At 41.6% G+C, this 23329-nt stretch overlaps 1 protein-coding gene across 1 annotated transcript in view; it reads right to left on the reverse strand.

Annotated features, from left to right (window-relative positions):
- The window catches only part of RBPJ (recombination signal binding protein for immunoglobulin kappa J region), an 81700-nt gene extending 63505 nt beyond the window's left edge, over positions 1–18195 (reverse strand). Inside the window, exon 1 of the mRNA XM_024204285.3 lies at positions 17700–18195. Coding sequence (XP_024060053.1) covers positions 17700–17860 — 161 coding nt within the window. The 5' untranslated portion in view covers positions 17861–18195. The remainder of the gene's footprint in view (positions 1–17699) is intronic.
- Positions 18196–23329: the final 5134 nt, after the last annotated feature.

The following is a 23329-nucleotide window of genomic DNA, read 5'->3' on the forward strand; positions in this document are numbered from 1 at the left end:
GAAAGTGAATAAGGAAAAGTTATTTACTTGTTCCCATAATATAAGAACTAGGGGCCACCAAATGAAATTAATGGGCAGCAGCTTAAAAACAAATAAAAGGAAGTTCTTCTTCACACAGCGCACAGTCAACTTGTGGAACTCCTTGCCTGAGGACGTTGTGAAGGCTAGGACTATAACAGGGTTTAAAAGAGAACTGGATAAATTCATGGAGGTTAAGTCCATTAATGGCTATTAGCCAGGATGGGTAAAGAATGGTGTCCCTAGCCTCTGTTTGTCAGAGGGTGGTGATGGATGGCAGGAGAGAGATCACTTGATCATTACTGTTAGGTCCACTCCCTCTGGGGCACCTGGCATTGGCCACTGTCGGTAGACTGGATACTGGGCTGGATGGACTTTTGGTCTGACCCAGTACGGCCATTCTTATGTTTTATGTTCCTCAGGTTCTTTGGAGACACCTGAGGGAAGAGGTTCTCCTGTGGAGGAAACATAGAAGGACTAAGGAGATGACAGGTCTGGGAAGCTAGCCTAGGAGGCAGGTGGACAAAAGAGTAAGGAACCCAAGAGAGAAGAAAATTCTACGGACTCTGTTACAAACCTTGGGGATGGGGGGGGGAGCAGGGGAAGGTAGGGGAACTGGGGAGGACAGAAATGATTTTAAGCTAAATACCCAAAAGCAGTCAAGTCCCAGGAGCAAAGCTGAGACTAACAGAGTAAAGAAAAAGGCTATGGACAAAGGGAACATAAAGAACTGGTGATGTAAACTAAGTGCTAGCTTTCTTTTCCAGGGCCCGGGGTCTGGGCTTCCAATACCGGCTGTGAGTAAGATTGCTCAGACCCTTGAAAAACCGTTTGACCTCCAAAGAGGACAAAGACTGGCTTCTTTATGGAGCTATTGTTTGTTTTGGATTTTTGTATACCACAGAAGGTGAATTTTCCTAATTTAAATCAAAGGTCTAAATTAACAGCACAACCACAAAGGGTAAACAGAGGCAGCTGGGCATCAGATTCCAAGGAAGTAGCACTATTGTGTCACACACTTATAGGAATATCTTCCCGGAGTTAACTTTTAGAAATAAGTGTCATACATGACAAATGTATGACACTTACAATAATGGAAGTGGATTCTATCAGAAAGAGAAGATATCATATCAAAGCACTGCCAACAAATTAATTCTTTCATACTGTGGCTAGAATAGCTCATATTCAAAAAGTTAATGTAACAAGAATGCAATATTTTTTCATATTATGGCTGGAATAGTACATGTTCAAAAATTTAATGTAACAAAAGAACCATTATGGTTTTACGTAGCAGGTTTTCAATGCTGTCCTAACCACAGATACAGTCACAAGAAAACTCCTTCTGCATAGTAAATGATTTTAAAATTTAAGTCAGGTATTTTATTTTAGGCACTAATTAGCTGTAAATTTCAGCATTCAGAAATGCTGGGTTTTTTTATTTTCAGCAGGTCAAAACACTATCTTAATCCTCCCTCCTCCAGAAAAGTTTCATTCCCTTGTAAACGTGCCACTATAAAAAAAGTTTAAGAAGATGTCCTGCTGTTTTTTTTTTTACAGTCTTTATTCTAATAGGGTCTCTATAAAACCACAAGCATTTACTGTGAATGCTTGCGCAACAGAAGACCTACAACAGCTATGCAACTGTGTCCTAACCTAGTAATTAGTATCCTGCAGAGTAGAAAATGTAGTGAAAATATTTTTTTTAAAATAGTTTATAGTACCAGCCACACTACACTTATTTATATACTGTAAAGAATTCTATTTTACAAACATTTTAAAAAATGAAAATAAGTTCTTCCTAGCTGGTTCACAAACTCAATGGACTAAAAACAAACATGGTATCAGGGTGGGGGGTGTTTCAAAGGCACAAACGGACAGTTAAGCACTCAACTCACTAGACAGCCATAGCTTCCCACACACTTTTAAAACTATGAAAGAACAGCAAAATTTGAGGGGAGAGAGAAAGCCAAAAGAAAATAAGAAAGAAAAATTCCCCTATAATGAAGCTCTTACTCTCTGTTCCTCTCCTGCCCATTTCCCTTCCCTCAACTAGCTGCACCCTGAATTTTTAGCTCTCTTTCATTCCCTTCTCTTTATTTCAGAGAATTATTTAAGTCACAAAATCCAAGGGAGGACAAGGTTTCAAGAAGATGATCATGGTCAACTGTGTTTAAGGCAGGATCAAGAAGAATGAGTATAATTGGTTCTAAGTTTTGGCCAAGAGGTTATTGGAGACTTTCAGAGTCATTTAAGTGGAGTGCAAGGGTTGAAGCAGAACTGGATGGAATTAGAGGAAAGAAACTCAAGACAGCAGTCATAAATGATGCATTCAATGAATTTAGCAATTAAAGAAAGAGGGGAGATAGGGCAGAAGCTAGAAAAACAAGTGGGGTCACTTTTTGTTTGCTTGGTTTTCTAAGATGGAAGAGACTAAAACATGCTATATTGTGAGGTGAAGGAGCCTGAGAAAAGAGAGAGGTTGAATAGAAAAGAAAGTGAGAACAGGAGTGTGAACAATGGCGATGGGATTATGGTTTAGTTCAAGTGGTGTAATCTGTATGTAGAAAAGGCTTAGGCTATGTCTACACTTGCCATCTAAAGCACAAAAAGTCCTTTTTTTGTGCTAAAACCGCGGGAGCATCTACACTTGTTAATGACTTTTGGCGGTGACACTCAGAAGTTTCACCGCAAAAAGAAAACCACCTTCACGAGAGGCATACAACTCCTTCTGCTGTTCTTTCTGCGCTGTTGTGAAAGTGAAGACACGTTCTACCTGTGTAAACACCTTTTGGCCTCCAGAGGATATCCCACAGTTCCAAAAGTGACCACTCTGGCCAGCATCTCCGCTGCTCTGACACCCGGTAAAGGACGTCCGCCCCTCCCCCTGTAAACCCCGGGAGGTTTGAAACTCCCTTTCCCTTTGCTTGTAGATATGGCGGGGAAAGCAGCCAAACAGCAGGGGAGTTAAAAAAAAAAAAAGTCACAAAAGAAACAAGGAAGTAATGGGGCTGCTGGGACATGAAGCAGTGCATCACGGGGCACTGAGTAAGGACCCAGAATGCCTTCCGCTCACCCTCCTCTTCCCACAAGACCTATCGAGAGAGGGATAGCTGCCCTACAGCGCTGCTCTCATCGGTGATGGAAGTGCTGCTACTTTAAACACACTCTGACGCCTGAGGAGTTAAGTGAGTACACAAACCAGCACTTTTCTTTCACCGGTTCCCTAACACCGCTGAAACTGACAGCGCAAAAACTCTGCAAGTGTAGACATACCCTTAGAATAATAAAATTCAGTGCTTGAAATTTTCAAACACCAGAATCAAGATGGAAGCTTTTCCTTGTGAGTGGAAGAGCCTCTTTCTTTAGATACTTCATGCTTATCAACTATCAATTTCTGTAGAAAGCTTTAATTTTTTTTAAAAAATGTAAAAATGTAAATATTTACAACTGAAAAGATAAGCTTTTAAATCTGATGACGCAGTGTCATCTTCCTGAGTCTGCAGATTGATGGTTATAGTTCCTCTCCTGCTACACCTAACTGCTAAACTGCAATAGTGTGAAATTAACAAGACTTTACTAAATTTCACTACTGCTAGTCAGAATTCAGGCTCCAATTCATGGGAGTACTTAAACACATGCTGAAGTGCTATCCTGAATACAGATGCTTCCCTGAATTGGGCCTTAGTGAGTAGCTTCACAAGGCACTAGAGCAGGGGTAGCCAACATATGGCTCCGGAGCCACATGTGGCTCTTCAGAAGTTAATATGCGGCTCCTTGTATAGGCACCAACTCTGGGGCTGGAGCTACAGGCGCCAACTTTCCAAAGTGCCGGGGGGGTGCTCACTGCTCAACTCCTGGCTCTGCCACAGGCCCTGCCCCCCACTCCACTTCTCCCCGTGCCCTCCCCTCAGCCTGCAGTGCCCTCGCTCCTCCCCTTTCCCCTCAGAGCCTCTTGCACACCACGAAACAGCTGATCGGAAAATGCAGGGAGGGAGGGGGGGTGCTGATGGGCGAGGCTGCTGGTGGGTGGGAGGCACTGGGAGCGGGGTGGGGGAGCTGATGGGGGGCTGCTGACGTATTACTGTGGTTCTTTGGCAATGTACATTGGTAAATTCTGGCTCCTTCTCAGGCTCAGGTTGGCCACCCCTGCACTAGAGACAGGCACCAGAGCTATTCAGCAAGGGAAGATGACTCCACTTCCTGCACTCTTCCAAAAAAAGAAGAAAAAAAAAGAAACAAAGGCTATGGCTACATTAGAGAGCTTACAGCGGTGCAGTAAGCTGCTGTAAGCTAACGGGAGAGAGCTCTCCCATTGTTTTAATTACTCCAGCCCCCGTTAGTGGTGGTAGCTTTGCTGATGGGAAAGCTTTTCCTGCCGACATAGCGCTGTCCACACTGACACTTAAGTTGCCATAATTATGTAGGGTTAATTCACATCCGAGTGACATAACTTATATCGACTTAAGCTGTAGTGTAGCCATAACCCAAAATTCATCCTCTACTTTCCAGCAGCCTATTGTACCTTATGTGGAGGCAGTTTCCACACGAGTTACAACAGAAAGCTGTGTTCGTCACTCCAGTCTACCTACTACTCACCAACACTCTTCCATTGTTTTTTGCAAATGTATCTCTATGTTCAATATATCAGAATGAGGATGTTTAAATGCTATTTATTAAATAAATAATTTTAAATACTTATTGTAAAAGGGCTAATTTTCTAAAAAAAAAAAAAAAAAATGTGGACCATTACTTTTGCACTTCTCTATAAACTTGTGACTTCTGCATTTTTCTGAGACTAACCCTTTTCTTCATTTTTAAACTTTTTTGTCATGACAAAAAATAATTAGCCTTAGCCAGGACCTATGACAGAAAGGCAGAAAAAGTGTGCAATGAAGTCAGAAAGCAAAGGAAGCAATCAAAATCACAGGAAGATTATAACATTTTAAATTAAATAGACAGCTGATCAACAATGCTATAATTAAGTACAGAGCACAACAAACAATACAGAACTGTTTTCTTCCCTCAGACTGCAATGGGTGTTTCTTAGGCTATGTCTACACTAGCACTTTTGTCAGTAAAACTTTCTTTGGTCAGGGGTGTGAAAAAAACCACACCCCTGACCGACATAAGTTTCACTGACAAAAGCACCAGTGTGGACAGCGCTATATCTGCTGGAGATGCTCTTCCGCCAAAATAGCTACTGCCGCTCATTGGGGGTGGTTTAATTATGCCGACGGAAGAGCTATCAGCTGTCAGTATAGAACAGCTACACAGCTGCAGCAGTACATCTGTGCTACTGTAAGGTCTGTAATGTAGACATAGCTTAAGAAATGAAAGGGAAGCAAGGTGGTATAGTAGCACAGGTATTTTTCATCCAGGTTAGTAGACATGGGTAAACTTGTTCAAACAAAATAAGGATTTTATAATGGAAACTCTCAATCTTAATATAGCTAGCAAGAACGTTCAAATTACATTCAGAAAGAAAATACTTGCGCATTACCATAGTTTAATAGGCAAAACATAGGAGACTTGTGTTACAGAGCAACTCTGAAATTTGTTTAAACTAGTGTTGTTAGTGTTAATCAAATGCCATTCTCCATCTCAAGAAGAGCGCAGCAAACATGACTCTGCTCCAATGGAGATTTTATTGTATTAGTCCCTTATATATTCAGTTTAGTCAGTACAATATTTTTACATTACAACATTCTATATAGTTTTTAAATTTTCCCTTTTTCAAGACCCTTATGGGCAGGGTCAAAGGTTACTTGAAATTAAATTCCTAGCTTGCCATCTGTGACAGGGTGTATAAACCCCTCACTAGAGAGCAAGGAGTTAAAGAGTAGATCTGGGCAGAGGAGGGCCCATGCCGAGCATGCTCCGCTTGGAGGCACGATCTACAAGGGAGACGCTCAATTAAGCGTGGACAGAGCAGGGAGGAGGATTGACTCTGGGAGCTCCAGAGCAGAAGGCAGCCAGATACAAATTGAGTGAAGGCATGTTGGAGAGCAGCAGCCTTTGCGGGACAGAGAGGGGATAGGCAACCACCAGGACAGCATTCACCAGGACAGACTGCAGAAGACGAGATGGAGGTAGGAAGTGGCCCAGGGAGGCTGACTCGAGGCAATCCAGAGGAAGGCTGGTGGGCGTGCCTCACAGGGACATAGGTCAGAACTCGGTGGAGCGGGAGGGCCCACATTCCCCTAGTTTTTCAACTGTAACCATTAGGCAGGGGGAACTGCCATAGACCGTAACCACTGGGGGCGGGGGAACTGCCATAGACCGTAACCACTAGGCGACAGACCCCAGGCCTGATCACACCATCCCCAAGAGTAATTTACAGTAACCAACTGTCCCACTGTCACCTATCCCAAGTATTTTTTTCATTGCATCCAGTAAGATAAGCATAGTAAGCTATAAGTTTCTGTTAACAATCAGCAATGATAGTGTTAATATTAGCATTTATGGCCTCCTTTGTAAAGTGTAATCTCTGGAGGTGTTATATAGAGCTAAATATCAGTTAAGTCATTGGGATGCACAGATATGATCACTTGAGCTGAACTGAGACAGTCCATGTCTCAAACTTGTCACTGGCTCACTGTAGTATCAGGAAGACAATGGACAGATTCATATTTAAAAGATTTTCTTTCATCCCACAAGGGCTAGAAGGTTAAGTTCTGCAGTGCAACTCTTCAGCTACAGAATCATAGAATACATATGGCCCTAAACATATCCTGAACTTGTCAACATTATAAATACTCGAACAAGGCAGGGATGTAATTATCTCCTTTATATACTATAAAAACAGTTACAATTGTTTAAGAGTTGGTGTAAATAGGAAAAATCTCTCTGTTCAAAAAAACTTATCAGTTGTGTTTAGAACTTAAAGCTGAGAAAGATCTGTATGCTAAAGAACATGTATCTGCTTTCCTAGGTAGCTATCAGCAGTGACTGTGAAACTCCAGAAGAGTGTGTGTGGCGGGGAGAAATAGCTGGTTAATATCTTAATCATTCATATGAAATGGCTGGAAAATATTTGTAAATTAATTTCACACACAGGGAGTCATGGTTCCAACTGATTATTTTGGTTAACTACTCTACTACCACTCTACAGTCCTGAGATAAAATACAGTTAGGTTTTAAAAGCAGAGTTGTGATTAGGAAAGTTATTTGCGTACACACCCAAAAAAGTTAGCTGGAGAATTCCCAGTTCACCTTCACCAACCATGGAATGTTAGAAAAAATCTTGAATGCAAAAAGACTAAATGTTGCAGAAGTGCTCAACATCATGGAAGAAAAAAAATGTTGGCTCAGAAAGCAGTTGGCCACAGGAGATTTGGTCAAAGGAGGAAGAAGTATCAGAACTTATCATTGGAAGACATCACAACATATATAAAGAATTGACTAGTTGATCTATCTATCAAAAAGTAGAAGGGGAAAAATCTGTCCCCCCGATATAACTGATTTTGCCCTATTTTCATTCCTCCAGCTCACTACAGTTCTCTTACTTTTGTTTGGTAAGCTGGAAAGAAGTGTTACATAAAAGAAAAACCAAATCATCTATGCAGGTTAACTTGTATAGAGAAATAAAGAGATGGCCCCAGAAGGTTTCATGCCTGCTCTGCTGAGAGCTCTACAATTGCACTTTTCTTGACACCATATCTGTCTGATTATTCTGCCCCTTAAGAACTTACATGAAGGGAGTAGCATCCCTTCTGTTGCCACTGTAGCTCCACGCTAATAGCAATTAAAGCTATTAAAACTGATTAACCATGCAAATGATTACTACTTTTTGGTTTTTCTTTCCATATTGTTTTTCACTGAACAAGACAAAAAACTACGTAATTCTGATGTCTTCCCTCAGTATTCTGATTCTACATATTTCTGGTAGGTGAGATAAAACCCTGCTTCCACTTGTCAATAACAGAACACCTGAAAGGGAGCATGGCCCAGCAGCTAGAACACAGTTCAGAGAATCAGGAGACCCACTGACTCTGCATGACCTTGGGAAATTTTCAACCTCTCTCTGCCTCAATTTCCCCATGTATCAAAAGTGCTTTCAGATCTATGGCTGAGAATCACTGAATAAGCTCCAAGTATTATATATTCTGTTAGTGCAGATCTTGGAACTTACATACAATGGCATAAATTCAGAGTGGGCTTGAAAATATTCCCTCCGTTTTCCAACCCCCATTTTAAAGTTCCCTGCAGATAACAAAATTAGTACATATTAGAACTACCCAAAAGTAGAGGCAGCTGCCCACCAGAGAGAAACTGACATGTTTAGTAAGTTTCACACAGTGCCCTGCTGAGCAATTTTCTATGCCAGAGATGAGCAACTTTAAGGTAGACTAGGCCACAAAATCCACTAAACCCCTTTGGCAGCCATATAGGGTTTTTTGTTTGTTTGTTTTTCAAAAAGTTTGCACCAGGTTGCTAAGGGGCGCAGTTTTTTAGAAAAGCTGCTGTTGCCTCATATCGCTAGGCTCCACTTCCCCAACAGCACAGGCTCCGACTTTACCCCATGCCATCCAGCTCCAGTTACCGCCCCATTGGCTGACTGTTAGGAAATGAGAACCACATTTTCCCTATCCACCCATCAATGGGAAGGAAGTAACCAGAGCTGTGTAGCATGGTGCAGCAGAGTGAAGCAGAATGCCATGTGTGAGGTCACACCATTCAAATCTGGCCCAAACACTCCTCCAACATACCAACCGGGAAGATATTTGCCGTTACACTACCCAATTCTGGTTACTGCTTCCCCATTGGCAGACATATGCCCCAACTCATCCACAGCCTGGAGAGTAGGGGGAGATAGGCTGGCCCCAATCAGACTGGCTGTGGGAGCTGGGAGCCAATGAGAAGGCAGTTAGAGCCAGGTGGCTTAGAGAGAAGCCCCTTCCCTGCATGCGTGAAACTGGGGTGGTTGGGCCAGTGAGCGGCACTGCGACCGAGTGCCTGGGCTCCTGCTCCCAGTTCTAGGCTCTGCTCCACACACCCCACACTTTAAGCACTGTGTCTGGTGCTCAGATTGAGTGAGCCTAGGAGCTAATTGGGTAGGCTGGTGCTCAACCCTGCTCAGCCTCCCACGCACAAGAATATTTTCACCAGCCGCCTCTGGACAGACCAAATAAAATGATTTGGCAAGCCAAATGTGTCCCCCAGCTTGCCAGTTACCCATCCCCATTTTATGCAGTGCCTTTTCCCAAACTTAAGGTGGGTATATAAAACTGACTAGGCTTTTGTCAAATTTCATTCTGAGTTTGATGTTCATGGTCTGCAAAATTGCTGCACACAGGAGTTGTGGCACAGGTGTAAACTTAGGACTTGTCTACATAGAGACTTAGCAAAAGGCAAGACAGGCTGTAACAGTTCATCACACTAGCCTTCCATGCACTAAGTTGACCTACTGCCTTTCACTAAAAATTTAGTAGAACTTTCGTTCCAAATAGCAGGAGGTCAAAGTACACTATGGAACTTTTAGTGCCCAGCAGTAGGGTCCACACAGAGACTTAGTGTGCAGCAAGCTAGTTTACAGTTAATGCACACCTTGTGTGTTTGTAGGAAATGGTATGATACCACCTTAAATAATTACAGATTTGTTATCTTGTGTGTATTTCGATCACTTTCTGCTTATTTTTTGACAAAACCGGGTTTGAAATTTACAGATCTGGGTTTGAAATTTACTGTTCTTAGATTCAATAACAGTATAATGATTTTTGAACTGCTACTCTCAATTTCCTCCTTAAATAAATGGATCAGCTGTTGGACAGGTGCTCTTTTGTTGCTTGCCTATTTCATAGCCTATTCCCCTGCATCATATAAACTTGCTTATTAAAATTATGTGTCAGAATCAATATTAGCCATGTCTTGGTACACATATGAAAGCTTACTCTGAATTTCTTATTATTGTATGATGATCTTCCACAGTGGAACATCAATCACTCAGCAAATTCAAGTAAGAGGTCAATTTTATGTTGGAAAAATGTACAGCTTTATTAGAATATAAACACTTGCACTGGTTATATTTAAGTTAATGAACATTACAACTATTCCTTTTATTCTGCTAATGTAATCAAAGTATTTTTTTTTAATTAAAAACCCACTTGCATGTTCAACTATGCCTTTCCTGTAAAATGCTTCTTGGGAGCCAACAATTTAATATATTATAGTAATATGTAGGTCAATTAATGAAGTGCTTATAATTAATTTCAAAAGACTTGGGATGAAGAGTACTGTAACAGAGTAACAGCGTACTGCAACCATAGAGTTAGGCTTGGAAAATCTGATTTATTTTTTTTAAGACAGATCATATCAATGTTTATTTTTAAGCATTTTTTTCTATTTTTAATCTATTTAAATTTTCAAAGTTGTGGGAAATTATTTGGGGGCTGACAATTATTAAGTGACTGTAGACACAGATTAAAAAAATTAAAGCTTTACAAACATTAAAAACAAACGGTCAACAATACATGTCAAAATAGACAGAGTAAATATCCTTGAAATCACACTTTAATAAGTTCTCAAGCAGCATTTTTCTTACTTTGCCTATATGTAAATTTTGATCTTCATCAATGGAAATATTTTTTCATCAGTTTGTGTGTGTGTGTACAATGAAACTGACATTTACTAACATTTACTGATAAAAGCCTACATAAAGTTCTGCTTCGCACAGTTTTCTACTAAAGATTAAATCAAAATTATGTACTGGGTAAATTACACTCCCAGAGATATAAGAATGTATTGTATAAACCAAAATATTTATAATGTTTATATAATTTACATCTTAGGACATCTAAAAGCACAGCTTCTTTCTTTCTTCCCCTTTCAATCCCTGCTCTCCACCAAAGAAGAGTAAAAGTTTATTATTATTGACTATATAGTTTAGTACTAAAACTTTGACCATGAAGACCCAATATCTTTGTAAGCCAACCCAGCTAGAGACATTTCTCCTTCTTTCCATATTTCTTTTTTTAGTACAATAGCATCTTGTTAATTTTTACTAATGTAGAAGAACACTATAGTGAATTACTTGTTCTATTGCTAATTTGAAAAAATTATTGTTCTCTTATTTTGACAAGTGCAATTTCCTTTAAATAATTTATTATACTTCATAATGTACTACAGTATATTTTGTAAAAATAAGTCATATCTCTAAGACTTCATTATAATATTCTAAAATATTTTGCTAAGAAATGGAGAGAGCAAATTTTTTTGGTGTGTGTCAAATAAAATATGTACAGATTAGTGAAGTTCTACATAGTACCATAATCTGAATAAAAACAAGATATTTGTTTTTAAGTCACTCTACTCCTGCATTGGACACTGCAATCCTTTTCGCAGCAATTAAATAATGGTCATAGAGGACTTAGGGTAATGAATAAGGAGCAAATGCAAACACACTAAAAATCAAAGATAATATTTTCATACAACAATCCTTAATAAAACCATGAAAAAAAAATTATGTGTTTAGAACTCTCTCAAAGATTTTCAAGGATTCCCAAAAGGTTTCTCAATAGCCAAATTTAGAACAGTAATACTCCTTGCTAATGATTTATATGTTAATACTTCCTGCTTGTGCGATCTTATAAAAACAACCTTCTAGACTATGTATATGTGTGCATACAGTATAAACATAAATAGTTTTACTATTCTCAAATCTTAACCATAAAGTTTAAACCTAGAGTGATAGGCACATCTCCCTCCTCCCTTTCATCACTAAGCTCATTGCACAGCTGTTTACAATTGCTGTCTGGAGTTGCTTTCCTCCAATTCCTTCCTAGACCCCCTCTAGTCCATCTTCTGTGCCTTACACTCCATTGAAATTGCTCTTGCCAAAGTCTCTAATGACCTCTTCCTAGCTAAAGCTCAGAACCAGTACTCCTTGACCTGTCAGCTGCCTTTGACATCCTCTTAATTGAAATATTGTTCTCCCTTGGTTTCCATGACTGTCCTCTGCTGGCTCTGCTACTTCTCTAATCACTCCTTTTGCATATCCTTATCCACCCTCCAACTTTCAATGGCAGTTCCCCAGAGCGCTGTTCTCGGTCCCCCCTTCTCTTTTCCTTCTACATCTTGTCTCTGGGTAATCTCATTCACAAACACAAATTCACTACCATCTCCATGCTGACAATTCACACAGCTTCTTCTCTACGCCTCTCTTTCTCCCCTAAATGCCTTTTGTCTACACTAAAATCTCAGCCTCCCTCACTAACATCTCCACAGCCTCAACATGGACAAAACAAAGCTTCTAGTCTCTCCCAACAGTCCCCCGGCTACTTTCTTTCCTAGCTACAATGGACACCACCACCATCCTGCCTGTCACTCAGGCTCATAACCTCAGTGTCGTCTTTGACCTCCAGGTTATGTCTAAATCTTGCTGATTGCTTCTGCATAAGATCTCTAAGATATAATCTATTCTATTCATCCACAGAGCTAAAACTTTCATCCAGCATCCCAATTACTGTATTATCCTACTCGCTGGCCTTGACAAATGCAATTTTGCCCCACTCATATTAATTCAGAATGTTGCTGCAAAGACCATTTTCCTAGCACGGCACTTCGACCATGTCACCCCTCTCTCTGCATTCCTCAACAGGCTCTCTTCTTCTCTACTGAATCAAACATTAGCTGCTTGTCTTCACTTTCAAGGCCCTTCATTGTCTGTCTCCTCCCTACCTATTAACTCATATATGCCACACAGACATCAACTCCTACCTCCAATCAATCCATGATGCCAGCCACTATCACGCACTTGTTCAATTTTTAAAACACCTTTGATGCCTTCTCATATGCTGTCCCTCATGCTTGAGAGGAACTCCCTGTAAACATCTGCAAAAACTCACTCATCCTCCTCTACACTCTCTTTTGGTCAGCAGCCTATGACACCATCTGGCACACAGGTTTGCTGTACAAGATGTCAAAAATTCTTCCTAGATGGGTTGCCACGGCAACTGAGCTATTGCTCCAGGGTAGACATGTGAAAGTGGCTCTGGGCCATAAAACCAGCACTTGAAGATTCCAGAAGAATAGACTCTAGAAAGGCTTCATGCTGGAATCAAATTTATTTTATGCATTCACCAACAATTTGCCATACACCATCTCCAGGAGATTCATGTAGTCCCATGATACCTGCTTGGCTCAAAGGACTGTAACTTCAAAAGACTGAAAAGAACCTGAACAGTGATATTGCTGCCAAAGGTGACTAATGTAAGAAAAGGAGACCAACCAAGTACAGGAAACACTGCATCAACATGCTTCCTCTTGCATCATGCTCAGAGCCAACTTGAGCTTAAATATGTTTTTGAATGGTCAGAGGTTGGCACATGTTCTAAAACCAGTGTATGAAGGGGTCACTCTAAGTCACACACTTCTATACAAATGCCACCTCACTAAAGATCAAGAGCAGAAACTGTCTTCTGAACAAACTAGTAGTTTTCTCTTGGGGAGTCAATGCACTATGTGGTTTGGGGCTCACCATATGCTACTGAGTTGGAGAATGTTGTGCCAGTTTGGTTAAGCTCTGCACATGCTACACTATCAGACAAACAACTCAATCATACCATGAGAATTATTACAAGCATACTGAAGGCAACAAAACTTGTATGGTTACCAATCCTAGCCAAAAATCCTCAACCTAACAGCTGGCATCAGAATATAGCCAATAAACTGATCAGGGTGCAAGGTACCTTTATCAATACATCAAGATATAGCAAATGCCATACTTGCCACTGTTCAGGAATATATGGAATGTACCCCATCATCAAATGCATAGCAGAAATCTTATCTGGACAGTGCTGCACACTCTCTATCCAACTGATGATATCCTCAGCTCACCGTGGAGGTCAGAATTAAGAGAGAACCTCTCCCACCACCTGTAACTCTCACATCATCACCAGGCTGGATGAACAGCAACCTGGCTTTGGGCTCCCATGCCACCTTTGGAGACAGTTTAATAGGTCTAGGTGTGGCATGGTTCGCTATGCCAAGACAGACCATGACTAGGGCATCAAGGACAGCCATCTGTGTACCTTTAATGCTGTGCAGGATGGCTTCACTTTTTGTGTTGGGTTCCCCAGAGGTCTTCCCATAGTGAACACTGCTGACTCAGTGGCCACTTACTGGCTCAAGACCATTTAGCTGTTTTGGCACTGGTTTGTTTTTTAAAAGCTTGTCTTGCTCACACGCAGTCATGTGCACACTCTCCCTCTGTAAATACATATAGTGTGTGTGTGTGTTTGTGTCACACCGTTTTTGTGATACCTACAAAAAAACTTGACAATGGAAATGCTGCTGATGTACTAATATCACTGCCTATCATGCTGACCAATACTGTCTCATCTGTCTGTTTATAGCCATCTTGTCTTATATTTAAAATGTAAGCTCTTTGAAGTAAGGACCGTCTCTTTGTTCTGTGTGTGTACAGCACCCAAGTACAATAACTAGTGCTCCTAAGCACTACAGTAACAAACAATAATAAATCTGATAATTTTACAAGTATAATTAAAAACTGTATAACCATACATTATTCACACAGCTAAGTCTATGAAAAAACAAGTTCATCTTACTGTTACCCCATCCATGTTTGCTTATACCACCCTTCTGTTTCATCTTTTTTTAAACAAAACTGTAAGCTCTTTAGTGCAGGAACTGTCTTTCACTATGTCATATATTTGTAGGAGGCTTATCACAATGGGTTCCTGACCTAACTGGGGCCTTTAGGTACTTGCATAACACAAAATTGATGAGAATGAAGGTTTCCTACTGAATCTATGCATCTCTAGTAGTTGACATTTTCATTAATACTTCATAGCCTCAAAGTGATTAAAGCTTTCCCAATCATTCACATGCAGAAAAGCTTACCATATTCTGTCCATAAATTATCCATTTCCATTAGTAAAATATTTCTGGGAATAAGACATTTTCAGTTACTTGTCTGCTACATTTCTAACATATTTTTCGTTCTCTCTCTCGCTGCCCCTGAACTGAGTAATTTAGGTTCAATCATAATAATGAATGTATACTTCACTATTCCGATAAAAAATTATTTGAAATAAAATGGTATAGTATATAACTTTGTGTTGATAAGAAACCAGGTATGTTTTGGCCATACCGGAAAAACAACTTCTGTGGTGAAGTGCTAACCTCGCTATTTTATGAATAAGTTACTGGCACAAGTGAATAGATGCTTGCAGGTTTATTTACTGTAATTTAAGTTTTAGCATTCACAGTTTTCATAGAAAGATTGTTTTTATAGAAAGACATTCAAACTTGCATTGACTAGAAAACAATCACATACTTTGTCTAGCAATCTCAGTGTGAATAGAAATTGCAAGCCACCACTGAAAAATTTTCACTTACTGAAGGACACATAAGATTTTAATTTTAACATATCCACAATGAAAACAGGATATAACATTAGTATAACAATGCTAATTCAAAACTAGAGTATAATATTGCTAATCCACAAACCTGATAACTCTCACAAAAACCAATCAGCTCATTCCACTTTATAATATGAAATATTATAAATCATGGCAAACTAAACTACACCTGTCAAAATTTAGTCATCTGCATTTAGCAAGGTTCTACCAGATAGCAGGTCCTGAGACCCATTATTCAATATACTAACATATAATCCTCAACACGATAAAGCCACACCTGTTAATACATTTTTGCATGTCTTTTAAAGTTTACCTGTGTGATAGAAATATGTTTGAAGTGATTATCCATAATAATAAATGATTCAGGGTCTCAGGTAGTAACAAATGAACTTCCACCTTTATTAAGTATTATGATTCAGGGTTTCAGGGAGTAACAATTAACTCCCTCCTTTAATAGGAATTAGTACATTTATACAGGTTTTGACCAATACAACCAATTTTAGAATCCTCAAGCACACACAGTCTTTTCTGTTCTCATGTTAAAGCACAACATATTTTCTTCTCTCCTACTGTTAGCATGGTTTTATCATTCATAAGAAATTTTCTAGGATTATGAATTAGTCAAAATGTAGTACATATCTCTTAAGAAGAAACAGGATGACACAGACCTAGAGCACTATTGACAGCAGTTTGCTAATCAACAAGCAAAGAAAATAACTGTCAAATGATCAATTAAACGAAATGAACATAAACTGGAATACAATTAATCTATAACTAACCCCACAGCAACGTTTAAAACAAACATTTTAAAGCACTTTTTTGTCTTGTTCCCCCAACCTTAGGATTCTAAATAGTTCCAGCCAGAAACTGAAACAAACACCTGCTGCCTTAAAGAATGTTAAATAGGAAAAACAAGCAACAGCAGCAAGCTCCATTTGAACATGAACGAAACCAGGCAACATCCAGGCAGCAGCTTAGATCTTGTTTTCAATGATCAAGAGAAAAAATGGAACGTCCATCGAGGCCAATATGAAACAATGCCACTTTTGCCAAGAGAACAAAAGCAACAACCACCAACCCCACCCCCCAAACAGGCTGATGGTCTCTCTAACTACATAGCCATGGCTGGAGACAGTGTAATCTCACGGGGAAAAGAATACTTAGTGTGTCTGTGACATTCACTGTGAAAATATCAAAGTAAGTCCACCATGTAAAGATACCCAGCAATATTCTTACCAATCAGGATTTTGTTTTGAACGAACAGGTGGTGAGCAGACAAGGCCTGCTATTGTACTTGCAGCCCCATTCCTCAAGTGTGTGTTCAGTGGAGTGGATGCAACTACTCAGTGTGACCCAATACCCATGGTGCCTGCTACGTGCAGTGTAACTCAAGATGTGGTAGAGGTGTGCAAAACAGCTGCTGATGCACCCTACCACTAGTGAATTTACCATTATTACCTAACAGCAGCTGATTAGGAGTATGTCACTGATTACCATGACACAGTTTACAGGTAGAAGGCCATTATTCAGTATGACCCAGTGGCGTTAATGGGGATGGCAAGTAGTTTTCATGCTGAGTCAATGTGGAGCAGATGGAGTGGGAAGGCTGCTATTTTTCTGTTGGGAGGGAGGCAGCTAAGAATATTCATTTGTAATCCAGAGAGAATGGTGAACAGGCAGCGAAAGGGGAACTCCACTCACTTCTGCAAGGCAGCAGGGGTCTTGCTTGGGAGGAGGCTGTTCCTACTGAATGGGACCTAGAGCCTGGTGAATTCAGCGCAGCACGGCGCGCGGGGAAGGAGTGTTCTGCCCACTCTCATCGCGCCCCGCCAGAACGGAGGAAGGCACCAGTCGGCTTTCCCACAACCAGACAGGAGCCTTTGTCTGATGCCCCAGGGCCGGTGGCTGAGGGGACCCCCGCCCGGACCCGGGCTGGGAGACCCCACGAACAGGTACCCACCTCGGGGGGGGGGGGCGGAGAAGGGAGTGTGTCCGGCACTAAGCCCTCCCCGTCCCGCCTGGGGTTTGGGGATCTCGGCCCGCCCCGTGCCCGCCCCCAGACTATCCACCTGGGGATCCCGGCCTATCGCCCGGGGCCCTTCTCCAGTGCAGCCACCTGGGGGGTCCCAGCCCCCGAGGGTCTGTATCTCGGGGCCTCCCCCGGATCGCCCGGCTAGGAGCTCCCGCCTCCCCGGACGGGGGATGGGGAAGCAACAGGACCGGGGGACGACGGTGGGTGGGCCCCAGTGCCCGTGGAAAGGGATCGCTCCCGGCCCGGCGCTGCGAACCCCCCGCACTTACCCTGTCACAACAGGCGCCATCTTCCACAAACTCTCGCCAAAACTCCTACTCTCGCGAGAGCTGTCTCCTCCTCCCCTGGCCGAGTGCGCGCGTGCGCGGGCCCGTGAGACACACACGCGGTCGCGAAGGGGAGAGAATGGGGGAGCGCGCCGCCCCCTCATTCCCGGGTTCTCCCCTTAGACACAACAGCGGCAGCAGGCGTGGGAACCTGCCCAAGACTCGCGAGAACTCCAGCAGCGGCCTGCCAGGCACTAAGGGAGAAGCCAGATTAGTATCGCGAGAACAAAGTGAAAGGAGAGGGTGGGGGATTCTCTCGCTGCCGCGCTGCGCGTTTGTAGTCCTTGTTTCTCTGACTGTCCGTGAGCCGGCGGCAGGCGAGGAACAAACCATTCGGGGGAGAGGTGCGGGAGGCAGTCAGGCTCTCTCCCACAGGGCAGGAGCGGCGCGGTTCTCTGCCTCTTGCCCGGCCGCGGGGCTGGGAGCGCTCCTGCGGGGCGTGGAGCTGCCCCGGCCTGCGCGCGGCGGGAGCAGGAGTCGCGGGAGCAGTCACAGCCTTCCCTCCAGCGCCTCCCTCTCCGCGGGGCGGGACGGCCCAGCCCGGCTCGGGCAGCCGCCCGCCGTAGGAGGTTGCACGCTGGGTAACCGCTGATGTCCTAGCGGCCCGCCACCTTCCATCTCCCTCTATTTCAGGGACTCGCTGAAACCCACCCTCTGCTAGTGGCTGTGCGTCCTTCCTCCCTCCACACTAGGCTCCCCCATTCTCCCACCCCCTCCCGGGCCTCCATGGGACACCCCCCCATGCTGGGTTATCAGCGCACCCCAACTCGCCAGGGGCTCTGCGTGCATCCCCATTTCCCCCGCTCCGTTACACCCAGATAAGTAGAGAAATGCCCTGGTGGTGAGCATGGGCCTCACTTCGTTCAATACAGTTAACTTGGCAACTGCCTTTCGGCTGCACTGGAAAAGTAGACGGGAGATTGAGCAGGCAAGAGAAGTGATGTCAGTAACCAGGATATTAAATGATCTGCACATGGACAAACTTTGTAGAATCATAGAAGATTAGGGTTGGAAGAGACCTCAGGCGGTCATCTGGTCCAGTCCCCTGCTCAGAGCAGGACCAACACCAACTAAATCATTCCAGCCAAGGCTTTGTCAAGCTGGGCCTTAAAAACCTCTAAGGATGGAGAGTCCACCACCTCCTTAAGTAACCCATTCCAGTGCTTCACCACCATCCTAGTGAAATTGTTTTTCCTAATATCCAACCTAGCCCTCCCCCACTGCAACTTGCGACCACTGCTCCTTGTTCTGTCATCTGCCACCACTGAGAACAGCCTAGCTCCAGCCTCTTTGGAACCCCGCTTCAGGTAGTTGAAGGCTGCTATCAAATCCCCTCTCATCCTTCTCTTCTGCAGACTAAATAAGCCAGTTCCCTCAGCCTCTCCTCAGAAGTCATGAGCCCCAGCCCCCTAATCATTTTTGTTGCCCTCCGCTGGACTCGCTCCAATCTGTCCACATCATTTCCGTAGTGGGGGGACCAAAACTTGACGCAATACTCCAAGTGTGGCCTCACCAGTGCCAAATAGAGGGAATAATCACTTCCCTCGATCTGCTGGCAATGCTCCTACTAATACAGCCCAATGTGCCATTGGCCTTCTTGGCAACAAGGGCACACCTCTGACTCATATACAGCTTCTCGTCCACTGTAATCCCAGGTCCTTTTCTGCAGAACTGCTGCTTAGCCAGTCAGTCCCCAGCCTGTAGCAGTGCATGGGATTCCTCCTTCCTAAGTGCAGAACTCTGCACTTGTCCTTGTTGAACCTCATCAGATTTCTTTTGACCAATCCTCCAATTTGTCTAGGTCACTCCGGACCTTATCCCTACCCTCCAGCATATCTACTTCTCCCCTCATTTTAGTGACATCTGCGGATTTGCTGAGGGTGCAATTAATCTCATAATCCAGATCATTAATAAAGATGTTGAATAAAACCAGCCCCAGGACCGACCCTTGGGACACTCTGCTTGATACCGGCTGCCAACTAGACATCGAGCCGTTGATCACTACCCGTTGAGCCTGACAATCTAGCCAGCTTTCTATCCACCTTATAGTCTAAAATAGTCTTGGCAGTAGGGATTTAAGAGGAAGTGGGAAATCCTGCTTTGGGGCCCTGAAATTGGCATTTAGGATCCTAAAAGGTCATTTGCATAACTGTGCACTAGGACTTTCCAGTTCAGGGTCTGGATGTCTATCAGATGTCGACTACATTTGAAAAGTAGACTACTGGTGTGCAAGTTCACTACTAGCTCTTCTTTCACCCCTTCAGCTTCCTTTTGCTGCTTCTGTGCTATCAGTAACTTATCTAGCTTAACACTCAAATTCTCCATATTAATAAAAAATGCAATATGAGAATGAGATTCTAAAGTTTACTTCATTCTTATCACTCTACTTTGGGAGGTCTGGCTCACATGGTTACAAAAGATTGAATTTTCTGTCATCTATATGATTTTTGGTCTGCTTCTTCAGCTCACTCTGTACTGCTAATGCTAATAAAATGCAATGGAGAACACCTTCCTAGACAAACTACACTAAACTTGTGCATTTTAAGAGACTGTTTTGCCACAGAGTTTGCTAGAGTTTAATTACAAACAACTAGTGTTAGTTATCATTACGAATACTCTTTTCCCACCATGATTTCTGCCTCCTCATTAGTTCCAAAAGGATTTTGATTGGTTCTTTACAGGCACGCTCCTCATCTGAAGCACAATGCATACTGCAAATCCTCTGTATTGTTTGTGGAGCAGTAACTCACAATCCCCTTTTAAAAAGCTCTTCCTGAAAACATCTTTTTTTCCAGGACTGATGAATGATCTCAGTTCATGGTAGTTCCATTGCAGTAAGAATGGTTTCTGGATTTTTGCCCTAGTTTGTCTGTAAATGGTCACTTTGTAGGGCCTCTTCTTTTTTGTGTGTGTTTTGAATCAAACTGGAAAATCTAAAAATATTCTTGTGTACCATATGTCAAGACTTCAGTATTTTCCAAAGAGGACATATTTTTATTTAAAATATTGGATCCCAAGAAGGTATATTGTTTCCAAGGATTAATCATTAATAATATGAGAAAAGTGCTTCCTATCACTGATTCAGATGCATTTTTAAAAACCCCAGGATACATATTAAACTATTTTTAAAAAATTATAAGGATTCTGTAGTAGCGTAAAAGGTCACTCACCCTCACAGTCCAGAATTAAAAATCAGGAACACAACTCATAAAATCAGAGACAAGACAGTCTCTGGAAAGAAAATAAACCTCAGGCAAATTTAAATTTTTGTATGGATTTTTTTAAAGTATTGCTAGTACTGACCATTTTTTGTTATTTCATGAAGTGCTAAGTATTTAATTCCTATTGATTTCAATGGGAGTTGAGAGCACCCAGCACTTCATGAGACAGGGCCCTAACGTCTGATCCTTAATGGAAGACAGTACCAGATTTGAGGAATAAGAATAACTTTAAATACAGTATAGGGCAGTAAGGACTTTGGATTTAGTTGTTATACAAGTCAGTGCTTTAGCTAGTCTGTGCCAATCCAGTATACAATCTTGTATCTAACCAGCCCCTATTGAACTGAATGGAAAGAGTTCTAAATCGGGTATTAGGGACTACATTTTGGGAGCCCAACTTGAGACACAAAGGGGACTGATTTCAGAAAGTGCTGATCACCCGTCCTTTAAAATTTAGCCCCCTTTCAAGGTGTCAAGTTGGGCACCTGAAAACAGTAGGATTAAAATTTTCAAAAGTGACTAAATAAGGAAGTACTGTTTTTAACCTAGTTTATAAACTCTTTGTGGCAACTACTGTCTACTACTACTACTGTTTGTACAGTGCCTAGTACAATGGGGTCCCATTCTTGGTTGGTCCTTAGGCACTGCTTTAATAAACATAAGAGTAGTTAATTGTATTTTTAAGCCCTAGCTGCTTTATAAAAGATACTGACCCTAACAAGCAACATATATGCCATTACCTCACAGCCTATCTATATCTTAGTTCTTTATAAGTAATACATTTCATCTCACAATGTTTCAGTTTACATTTCTGGATGTAAATCACATAAACTACTAGTACTTACTATGATATAGCCTTTCTGGAATTTTATAAGCACAGGATGTGCGATATGGTTTAACCACTTTTCTAGGAAAGAAAATAAATACAGTTGCCCACAGAGTATATCTTACATCTAAGCTTGTGTGTATACGCCAACAAAAGTTATCACTTAAACTGCTAACTGAATAACAGCTAGATCTCAGAAGTGCCTTTGCTGTTTAAAATGGAAGTTCTTATTCAGCATAGCTGAAAGAAAAGAAGGAGATATTACAGTATCTCCTTTTAATCAATAAGAATAGTTATTACTAGCAATCTCAAAAAGGTATGTTTTTGAAATTAAACAGTTTACACTTGTGTGTTGTATTCTCAAGTAGGCCACTGGGACAAAAAAAAAAGAAACTATAATCTGTCTAAATCTTAATGCTAATAGGCTATATCTTACTATATATTATTTTACTATTATTATGGTAGCTCCCAAAAGCTAGAGTCAGGTTGGGGTTGCATTGTGCTACACACTGCAAAAAGAAAACCAACCAGGTTGATAGTCCCAGCCCAAAGAGTTTACAATCTAAAGACAAAATGCAACAAGTGAGCATAACAAACAATAGGAAGGAAGAGGAGGAGGGAGGATGAGGTTAACAGTATTAATATCATGTGGTTATGTAGGTTAACAGTGTGCACAGCCTGATGGCTCTGAATCACTTACTTTTTTTTAGCATCATTTTAAAAATTCCCTATCAAACCACAATCCCTCATACTGTATTACCATTTGTCCCCCACATCACCACCTAGCTACAAGTATTTAATTGCCATGTAGACACACTCATTGATTCCAGTACTGTGAAGGTGCAACTATGGGGTGCCCATTACCTCTCTCACACACCCAACAATGAAAGTTCAGAACTGCTGACATTTTCAGGGCTCTTGAGATTGTAAAGTCCCTGCCCTGGTGTTAGAGGGAGTTTAGGGAGCTATTGGGGCTGTGGCTCCTAGAGTACTTGCTTCGTGCAGTGGTAAATATATAATACACACCAAACCTGTTCTAGTATTAAGAAAACACTAGATATGATTACAAAATAATTTACTGAAAAGAGAAATAACAAATATCCTCTGGAATTTTATTCCGTAGCATCTCCCCCAATCTTTCAAAATATGCTAGAGAAAAATGAGATGATATATTGTCTGTGTCCCTCCTTGCCATTCTTTATTCTACATATAGGATTGCTTCTGAGATGATGAGAATAGTTTAATAGGAGCAAGTTCATTTTTGATTTAACCTAACTGAAATCAACGGAGTTACAACAGAAATTAAACTGGTCCATTTTTATTTTATTTTTAATGGAATTACATCTTTATGGATGCTTAATAATAAGCATAGAAAAAATGCATCCCAGAAAAAAGACATTTGCTTTTTATCTATAATTAAAATTGCACTCTGGATTGAATCTGTAACAGCTACAATTTTGAACTGATGTGAAAACAGATGACAATTAAATCTATGTACCAATCTATCACCTATAAAGGTAAAAATA

Source organism: Terrapene carolina, unplaced genomic scaffold (assembly GCF_002925995.2).
Source record: "Terrapene carolina triunguis isolate 2854851 unplaced genomic scaffold, T_m_triunguis-2.0 Scaffold66, whole genome shotgun sequence".
Lineage (NCBI taxonomy): Eukaryota > Metazoa > Chordata > Testudines > Emydidae > Terrapene > Terrapene triunguis.